Genomic DNA, 10165 nt, shown 5'->3' with positions numbered 1-10165 from the left:
GACAGACTTGAAAAATATTCCGGTGGATCGGGCCTAATCCACCAATCCAATACCAAAACTAAGGTTTCAGATTATTTCCCTCAGTTTCCAGTCCAATTATGGCCAATTCCGATCTGGATCTTGGAACGATCTGGCCCTGATACTACTTACAAGAGCTATTTTCTTTTAGTTTCTTGGAAATAATAATCCAGACACAACTGTCACCGAAAAAAAAAATCCAGTTACAGCCAAACATCCAATGATCTTTCAACAACTAAAATAAATAGGAAAAAGAAAAAACCAAATGATCTAATTTAAGTGAAGTTCTTTCAACTAAGAAAATAAATGGCAGCTGATATTCCAATGGTTGGGTGAGATTATTTTTTACTTGGTTTAGATATTCAAGCTGCATTTGGTGAATTCCAGGACATGTGTACATGACTTACAAAACACTTCATAAGAGAAGTGTCATTAGAGCTGAAGCGACTTACATGAATGCTGAGGTAAATAAACTCATATCTGATGGTATGCAGCCTTGAATGCCCCAGACAATTCTCAATATGATCGACCACATACCAGAAAAGCTTTCCAAGTTTTGTCAACTTTGCTTCCTAGGTATAGATTACTACAATAATTTAGCATAATTTGTTGGAGTACCCATAAATGCCTTAAAAATTAACAGCTTTCCTTTCCTGGTTGCAGCTCAATTTTGCACTTAGAGAGTAGATTCCATCAATACTCCTGTATAAACATAACTGCAATTCATTGAAACAAAGAATTATCTCAAGCTCCCAAATATAAAGGAAAAAATTCTGGTTTCTACAATACAAAACACCAAATCAAAGCGTAGATGCTTTTTACATATTTATCTCTTTATCTACATTCAATTTGAAACCTTGAATGGCTCAGGCAGGAAATCAATGGAATCAGAACTCACAAAATAAGCATCACAGAATATAAATCTAATGTCCAGCCAAGCTTCTGACTCTTTGAATGTTTAGTGAATGAAATACAAAGGATTTGCCGTTCCAGTAACATGATTTTAAGAGGACACTTTCCTCGCAAGTAATGTTAGAAAAGCTAATCAAACAGAGAGACAAACTTTGAAACCTAAAATGGCACTGAGAAGAAATCAATGGAACCAGTTTTTACATAGAATATGCACCAGGAAGAACAATTCTAACACCCAACCAAGCCCTTTGATTCTTTGAATGAGAATAAAGAAATATTAAGAATTTGCATTTTCAATATCGGTGAATTACAGCTTTTACAATAGGCACATGCTTCTCACATGTCAGAAAAATCATTCTGGTCATTTGAGTAACTCAGGGAAATGAGTGCATTGTTTTCAATGGCATTTAGATGGGGTTAAATAACAAGGAACAGTATTGATAATTTATGCATTTGAAGAGGTATTCCAGTAATCTGGTCAAAGTTAATGAGGTAATGCTGCAGTAGGTTGTCTATTTTATGAAGAGGAGCAATTAGATGTCAATCAGTGTTTCAAAAATCAGACTGAACGAAACAATTGAACTATTGAGACAATAAAGCACATAAGTTCTACAGTCGCATCAAGACATTTTAAGGTTTTAACAATTCAGTAAGGTGTACATAATATGTAAGTTTAAGTAGCCTGCATGTGGCCTGATGGTTTCTTTGGCTTCCAATGCATTCTACACAAATTTAAATCTCAAACCTTTAACAAGATGACCACTTTCCCACAAAGCAACATTTACTAAATTATGTTTAATTTATTGAACAATGTCATGGTTCAGACTGTAATTCTACTCTGATTTCAGTAGAAGATTGAAAAAAGATAATATATCACGCATCAGTCCTACCAAGGGCTTGGTTACTTACATATGTACATGAAGGCCTGCAATCATGTCAAAGGAATATGACCTCAAAGTTGAGCTTTTGAAAATTTTCGAGTCAACTTCAAAATAACGTCACCATAAGGTACTTCTTGTTGTACGTCGATTAGCCCATAACTCTTCAAAACCTACAATTCATTGATAATATAATCATATATCCCCTAAAATATACAATCACAACTCTAATCAACATTTTTTCGAATAAAATCAACCATCAACATTATGAGAACAAAGATACAGTTTTGCAACTGAACACACAGACTGAGGATGGTTCAAGAGAGATTAGAACATAGTTTTCTGAACGAAATGGATTTAAATTGTCAAAAGAAAATTCCAACACTGAAGATTGATATGGATAGCAATAAAGAACAGAAGTATATTAGAAACAATTGCACTAGCAATAAGGAATTAGATGAGAAATACAACTTTGATCTTGTGCACTAAGCTTGCCAAAACTGAGACGAAGAACTAGTCACATTATGAGACAAGAACAGACACCCCAAGCAAAGACCCAACATCTATTAAACCCTCATAATGAGTTCTATGCAATTAGAGAACAAGTACATTCACAAGAAGTTGCATAAAGTATCAATCCCCAATTAAAAAAAAAACCCATGTCTTGCATTAAAAGCCTCTATCTGAAGTATGAACTTCAAAAACACAAGGCTAAGGTTTTGACTAGTGATGGGTTGACCAAATCACCAATGAATTCGTTTAATCGAGTACCCTACCATCCACTTATCATTATAAACAAAGTCAGTTCCATGGTTATCCAAAGGAGGGAGAGGGGGAGGTAGTTCCATCCTCTCTCTTATTTGAGTAATATAAGTAGGAATGAATCAACTATTCACTTTCATGTTGGTACTGGAAAATATATTGATCTTTCCTGTATATATGGGTGACATGCTGTTGGGACTCGGGTAGAACTCACCATAAAAAACTAGCCGTTAAGGAGAAGGTGCCCAAGTCCTTATTAGCCTTCACATCCGATGTGGGATTGTTGCCTTTGCATGGAACCCCAAAAATCTCCCCTGCACACTAGAGCACATGTGGGGATTGAGATCTTCCCCAAGGGATTTTATCCATTCTTGGAGGTACACTGGAATTGCCACGCCATGGCTCTGATACCACCTATTGGGAAAAAATAATTAAACTTACATTTTCCATCTTCAAAGGTACACCAAAGTGGAAAGGGAGGTTGTTTGAAAGACACAAGATATTCAGCTTTGGAGAAAAAAGCTACCAGTTTAGCCCTCCTTCCACCAAAAAACAGAGGAAATAAGCTAACAAGAGTTGGTTTATCAGACTGCTTAATGTTAGAACCTGTCAAAATTCTGGTGTTTGTTTTGGAGCATCACATGAAGAATGACAACGTATTGAGGCTGCTTATCTTTTTCTGTACTAAAATTTTATGTGTCGATTTGCTCTTAGCTTCAGCAACAACAATGTATTCAGAAATCACTTGTGAAGTGTATCAGGGTTAGTGATTTTATGTGAGAGATTTACCTTGTGTGTATCAGTTCAGTATCAATGCTAGCTCCAATATTTAGATTGGTACATTAAAGTATGACAAAATTAACCACTTGGAATAGTCCCAGTCTGCTAAAATGTAAATTGGAGGACAGACTAAGGTAGGCTAGATTAATTATTGAGTTACAGAATCAAAGACATGTTATAACTTTTGACAAGAAAAAGGTATTATGTCATAGTTTTTGCACCGATCACAGTCTGTCTAGTAGGGGTTTCTCGTTTTTGAGGGCTGCCAAGGAAATAAGCAATGCAACAGCCGAGAACCAATTGAAAGAATATTGAAATTTAGAGTTCACCAACTTCGGCAGGAAATCACATTTCTTAGGCAGTCAGAGTGATCACTTGCTGACAATTACTCCTATGTCATTCTTCATGGTGTAATACAAGAAGTTTGTTGACCAAAATAGCATTTCTGAGATTACGATTTTAAGGATAGACACAACTATATGAAGGTACAATATGTAAATATAAAAGATACAAATCAAGTGGTCTCCCCCCCCCTAAAAAAATAGTATTAACAGACAAATTTTGTATGGAAGGGAATCATGAAATATTGCAATTGCATCTTTAAATAGAACTTCTAATAAGCCTACCAGTGTTTCAAAGAACATCCGCGCACTTAATTTTCTGGTTTTTCCTTCTAAAATCTTGTTCAAGCTAAGGCTTCCTGATGGGCCCCTTGAATTTGGGGTTGAAGGCGACTGCCTTCTCAAATACTGAGCCACAGCCCTGCAGGTCATTCAATTCAAACATGTAAAGGCCAGTAGAGATTATAAAATGCTACTCAGATCTTAAGGTCTAAAATACAAATGCCTACCTGGTCCTTACAGACAATGTGTCAATTTCTTCATTTTGTCTGTGCCCTGTTAACAGAAATGGGAATTTCACTAAGAATATCTAACTATCACAACAGATGGAGATCACTTAAATACATTTAAGCTTCTAAATGTTATTCCACTAATCATTTGAAAATAAGCTTCCAAAAACAAAATGGAACAAAACACTATGCAAATCAGGAAATCATTCAAAGCAACTGCATATGGGATGGAAATTTTTTTGGCATACCAGGTAGCTTACTAGCTGGTGTGTCATATGCTTCCAGAAAATTTAGGTCCTACATTGCATGAGAAAATACCATTGAATCAGTAACATACTGCATTTAGTGCTTGCAGGATCCATCTCCCTCACACAACACACACAACTCACATCTGTTTCTGCAGAATTCAGCAACTCTGGAATAACTGAAAAATCATCTCTGAGAGTGAAATGATCCTCGAAACGAGTCATTGGTGTTCCTGGCTCAGTGCTGGGTGGTTTGGTAAATCCCTCTAGATCCGGTGTTGGCAATACTTCAGTTCCAGCTGACATTTCTGAGGGCCCTAAACTACTGGCATGGATGGGAGTGAATTCGTCTCTTACTGATGGAGAAGGCACCAATCCAGGTGAGGAAGGCATCAATTCAGGAATGGAACTGAGACCAACATGGCCTTCCTCAAATCGAAGGTGTTCAATTTCCATCTCATGGTCAGGTATGGGAGCAGGAGACTGTGCACCCCTCGACTCAGCAGGAGCATCCTCTGTGGGAATTGAACCAACTCTGGAAGAAATGAAATCCTTCTTATATATGTTTTGAAGATTTGTACACAAACCTGCAGAAAGATACATGTCCAGATCCTCATAAAATCAGTTCCAAAGACTGGAATTGGTGAAGTACCAAGATTCAGCCTGCAAAGTGGAAATCACTCACCAGAAATTGATGGTTCAAGGAAGACATTCTCCATCCTTAACCTGTTGTTGAACCTCCAAACATCCAAATCTGTGCAAGGAAGCTTCTTACGACGGTGCACCAGACGACTGGGGTCTTTGAGGCTCTCCTTCATGAACCTATAAAACCCAAATTAAAAACATGAAATTCCATAACCAATGATGAGTATAAGAGTAAACGAGAACTTTACACTAAGAAAAAAAAATAACACTTACTTATTCGACAACACTACAGACTGATCAAACACCTGTTTTCTCTTCCTTGGTCTAGCTTTTTGTTTCTCAATAGGCGGCGTTGGTTGAATCACCAGCCCAGGTGACATATGACCTGCATCATGAGAAACCAATATCATGGAAAGGCCGAATGGAATTCTCTTTTAACCCAGTAAAATAGAACAAACATATATATATTGTAATGATATTCATGGTGAACCCACCCAGTGAAAAATGTGCATCAAAACCCTCAACAGCCTCTTCTGAAGCAACAGAGGTTGGTGGTTCTGGTTGTAACTGAAATGGTTCAGATTGTCCTCCAGAAACTAGCATCTCCTCCATAATTGGAGAAAGAGCCTTTTCCCCACTCATGTTCTGGTCGAATTGCCTGTTTTGTTCAAAAGCACCATTACTGAGCTCTGGCAACTCTGGAAAGTCTTCTGATCTAAAGTTATGAACAGCATCACGAATAACTTCAATTTCCGGAAGGCCTTGGGAGGTAGGCATTTCTGCATCCCTCTGACTGGACTCTTCTGCTTGACCACTTGGACCAGGATCAGAAACACCCACACCATTGTCTGCTGGAGTTGAATAGGGGGCACTACATAAAAAGATATCATGTTATTTCCGTCTTTTTTTAATTCCACAAAATTCAGAAGAGCAAGCAAATCACAAGATATAAAAGAAGCATACTCTTCTTCCATTGGACTAATTTCAGGAATCTCTGCAGGGGGAGAAATATCCATTCTAAAATCCTATAAAGAGCAAAAGTCCCTGTCAAGCGTTGAACAGTACTTGGGATTCAAAATATCAGAAACAACACATATCAATGACACAAAATTTCATTAGACTTTGGACCTCATCAATGAAGAAGGCAATATAAGGATCTCCTTCGGCAGGGATTTGATCTGTGGACAATATAAAACCAAACATTTACTCGAACATACGTGCAATTCAAATAAGTTTTCACAAAGAAAGAAAGAAAAAAAGTTCTCAAATGTAAGCATCAATCCAAGACCAAAACCTGTCAGTGTAATCTCTTCACGACTCTTGAGATGATTATATGGTGATCTGAGAAGCAAAATACAAATTTCAACCAACAAGTTGGTACAGAACATAACATACACACAGGATGGCGAGACCCAAAAAATCTTACACGTTAAGAGAGAACTCGGCATCCAAGTCCCAAGCATCAAGCTCAAATGTCTCTGGCAAAGTGACAGCGTAAAACGGAGCATGAGTTGCATCCTCTGGTAGATTAACATCTGCTGAGCCAAAGACAGTGTTTATTGTCCGCCACATTACATTGCTGTCACGCCAGAGATACTCCACCTTCTTTGAATATATCCGAACGACACCCAATAGAAGGTGCGCTGACAATCTCAGCGCAATTGGGACTTCAGGGAACATTATAGAATCTAAAGGCACCATCAGAAGAAAACAATTGGAGCAAATTAACTCAAGAAATACATTTTAAACACTGAACGCAGATTGGATTAAAGAGCATGCATAGCATCCTCTCATAATAGAATACCAACAAATAACACAAAGAAATAGGAACAAAGCGTCATCTCATGATATACCACAGAAGTGGCACTCATGGAGAGTTCTCATTTGATGGTTCCAACTCGAATGGTTCGTACAAAGTCAGAATGACCTTCTTGGCTCTCCGAAAGAACAAATTTTTCTAAATTTCTAAAAATAAAAATCAGAATTTTAAGATGCCGTTCCGACTTTCGATGATGAACAATAGGGAATAGGGATGAACTGAAGAATCGGAAGATTAAGTATTCGTTTCGGAATAAAAATCAAACAGATGCTGATCAAAGAGAAGTTTGTGTTTTGCTCAAAATTTTAACTTTTAAACTCGTTTACAAACATCTAAAAAGAGTTGAATGAGATAAATAACGATGGATACATACCGACCGAGGAAGGGATGTCAGTGGCTACAATTTGGGGTTTTCGAATCTGTTGCATATGCGCTGCCATCCAAATCGTTCCTAAAGGACTTTTCCTAGCAAGAAAGGAGTGCGAGTAGAACATCCTTAATCTCTAGGGTTTCGACTTCAGAGCAGGAGCCTAAAAAAACATGGAGATTTCTGGTTTCTCTTTGGTTTCTTCAATCTCTTCCTTTCTTTGGTTTCTCGGTTTCTTCAATCTCGTCCTTTCTTTGGTTTTCGACTTTTTCCATTACGAAAACATGGACAGTGAAACTATAAAAGGATAGAAAATAAATGAATAATAGGGCGGGAAATATGCATTGGCGCCAAGTATTCAAGGTGAGGATGGGCAGTTACAGAAATTTCCGCAGTTACAGAAACTTCCAAATATTTGAGTATAATAACGGGTGTGCCATCGCTTGACAGTTCATGACTTCATGTTAACATGACTGGTGGGAGGATGAAAATTCCATCATCCACATGTTAAAAGTCGAGCACAGTCATAGTTTGAGTCCACCGTATAGGAAGGGGTATTGGCCATCCGCAAAACCAATACGATATCAGCCAGTGTCAGTTGTATTGGAAAAAAATAACACTGAATTTCCTTAAAAAACGAGTTTTCTGACTATTCTACATTTTGTCCGTACTGTGCTACCGATATGGTATCGGCACGGTATCGATATCGATGATTAGCAAAACCAATACCTATCACCTATATCAGGTGATACGACACCGATACTTAGAACTATGAGCACAGTAGCACATGATGCACAACTAGGATTGGTTAGGGTCAATACTTATCTGAATTGGTCCAGAATCAGTCTGTATCAATCTAAGTGGCAAAAACTCCATTAAAGCTAGATTTAGTATCGTTCAAAATAATATTTAAAAGGGAAAAACAATTCTGTCTAGGAGTGTGGCCTAAGCCATCACTCCCATTAGTCTATCTCTCTCCTCCCCATATGAAAAGACATCTTTGTCCCCTTATTTTGAGGATGAGAGAGATAGACACATGGGAGTGCTAGCATAGGCCACACTCCCGGACAAAAAATTGCTTCCCTATTTAAAAATTATAAAAATGAAAAAAATGAACATTTCAAAAAATAGAAAGATCTAAACTTAGATGGAAACATCTATACCCATTGTAACATGATTCATGTATATAAAATGAAATATATATATATATATATATATATATATATATATATATATATATATATATATATATATGGAAAAAACTTTGAACTCGATTGGGAGAATAGGTGGTTGAAGATGCATCTCTAAAATGAGTCAATCGCTCCCAAAAATCTTGCTTTAGATGGTTCCCCTACCCCAAAAATGGTAACCCCATTTTCTCACGAATATTATCCTCTCAAAATGAAAAAATATATATATATTCAACAACAAAGATGGAAAAACCTTGAATTCAGTTGGTAATAATAAGACTATAAGAAGCCTCTTGATCTCCAAAATGAGCGAATTTTTCCCTAAAATCCCCATTTTCTCGTGGATATCATCATTCCAAATCAACCAATTAAACCTGGTAATACTGCACGAACGAATTGGATTAGATTGGGCGATCCGATCGATTTCTTGATCCATGGAGCGACCCACTTAAATCGAGCAAAGTGTATAGGGAAGGGCATGGGTCATTTCCATAGGGGTGGGAGAGAGAATGACTCAGGGTGGGCACAACCGCACAACGCCAACCTTTACCTATATTATATGTAACCCCCAACCCTTTCTCAAATAAAGCAAGAAAGGATCCCATGACTTCTTAAGACCTCTACAGATCTTTATCCCATCTAGTTCCCAGCCCAGCCCAGTCCCCCTAACAAGGGGGACGTAATGACCATCCTACCCATGCCCAAACACTCTACCTGACTGAGGTCCATCCCTCCTTATTAGAGGGACTGGGGAACTAGGGAACTAGGCCAGACAGAAAACTGGAGGAGATAATTTTCTCGACCTCTACTACATATTGGTTGGGGTACCATCTACTGCATTGACAATTGTCTTCCAACATTACCATATTCACTTTTACACAAATAAAAGGGAACATTTCCATGTTCTCCAACACACAATAAAAAATACTTCTCAATGCAACAATATATTAGTGAATGTACCCACAAATATATTCTTCAATCGATTAGTTACTTACCATTGAGATTGAAGAATAATTGAGTGGTCTGAGTGAAATGCCTACAATATGGAAACAAAATACTAGCTCTTCAAACACCTTAGCTCTCTTCTCTCAAAGGGGGAAAATAAAAAAAAGGGAAAATATAGGGACACCCCCTCAACTATTGAAAGTAAATAATTAGTCCATCAAACTAACTGCCATTAGTTGTAAACGTTAATACTCACCCAACAAATTTTGCCCACCCCTATGTATTTGAGCACAGCCTGTGCCCCGGGCTCAGATAACATTTGGCCATTTATCTTTTTTGGGTAATGAATTGTTTTACCACAATCTTAGCATAACATCCAATATAATTAAAGTTGAGGCCCCAAAACAAGCCCATGGATTGATAAGCCCAGGCCCAGACCCCACGTACTAAGACAGCAAGTCGAAATGACGAAAATATCCTTTCATGTCAGCTCGTGTGGTGGGTACGATAACTGAAAATGAGTAGTCGGTCTGCACCACGCTCGTTTGACAACGACTTTCCAAACAGAGTATGGCATGTGGCAAATTTAGATATTGTAAGTGAACATATGACACGTGTCATACTTTTATTGGAGCGTGGCTCATACACACAACTAATGAGCGTAGCGCTAGCATTTCGTACCCGCAGGTAGTTAACTTGTCTGGCGTTTGGACTGGGGTTATTCATACTCTTCCTGCTCATTTGGATCTACTTG

At 37.8% G+C, this 10165-nt stretch overlaps 1 protein-coding gene across 1 annotated transcript; it reads right to left on the bottom strand.

The window, feature by feature from the left end:
* Nucleotides 1–533: 533 nt before the first annotated feature.
* On the bottom strand, nucleotides 534–7449 carry LOC122643834 (sister chromatid cohesion 1 protein 3-like). Its single transcript, XM_043837410.1, has 14 exons — nucleotides 7283–7449; nucleotides 6517–6778; nucleotides 6385–6431; nucleotides 6219–6268; nucleotides 6054–6115; nucleotides 5585–5961; nucleotides 5364–5475; nucleotides 5131–5267; nucleotides 4590–5032; nucleotides 4449–4497; nucleotides 4201–4246; nucleotides 3977–4112; nucleotides 1840–1981; nucleotides 534–734 (listed from the first exon to the last, which is right to left on the bottom strand). Exons 1-13 carry the CDS (start codon nucleotides 7401–7403, stop codon nucleotides 1883–1885), a joined length of 1941 nt encoding a protein of 646 aa, XP_043693345.1. The 5' UTR covers nucleotides 7404–7449; the 3' UTR covers nucleotides 534–734; nucleotides 1840–1882.
* Between the last annotated feature and the right edge of the window lie 2716 nt (nucleotides 7450–10165).

This window comes from Telopea speciosissima, chromosome 10 (assembly GCF_018873765.1).
Source record: "Telopea speciosissima isolate NSW1024214 ecotype Mountain lineage chromosome 10, Tspe_v1, whole genome shotgun sequence".
Taxonomy (NCBI): Eukaryota; Viridiplantae; Streptophyta; class Magnoliopsida; order Proteales; family Proteaceae; genus Telopea; species Telopea speciosissima.
This window is presented reverse-complemented; position numbering and strand designations above follow the sequence as displayed.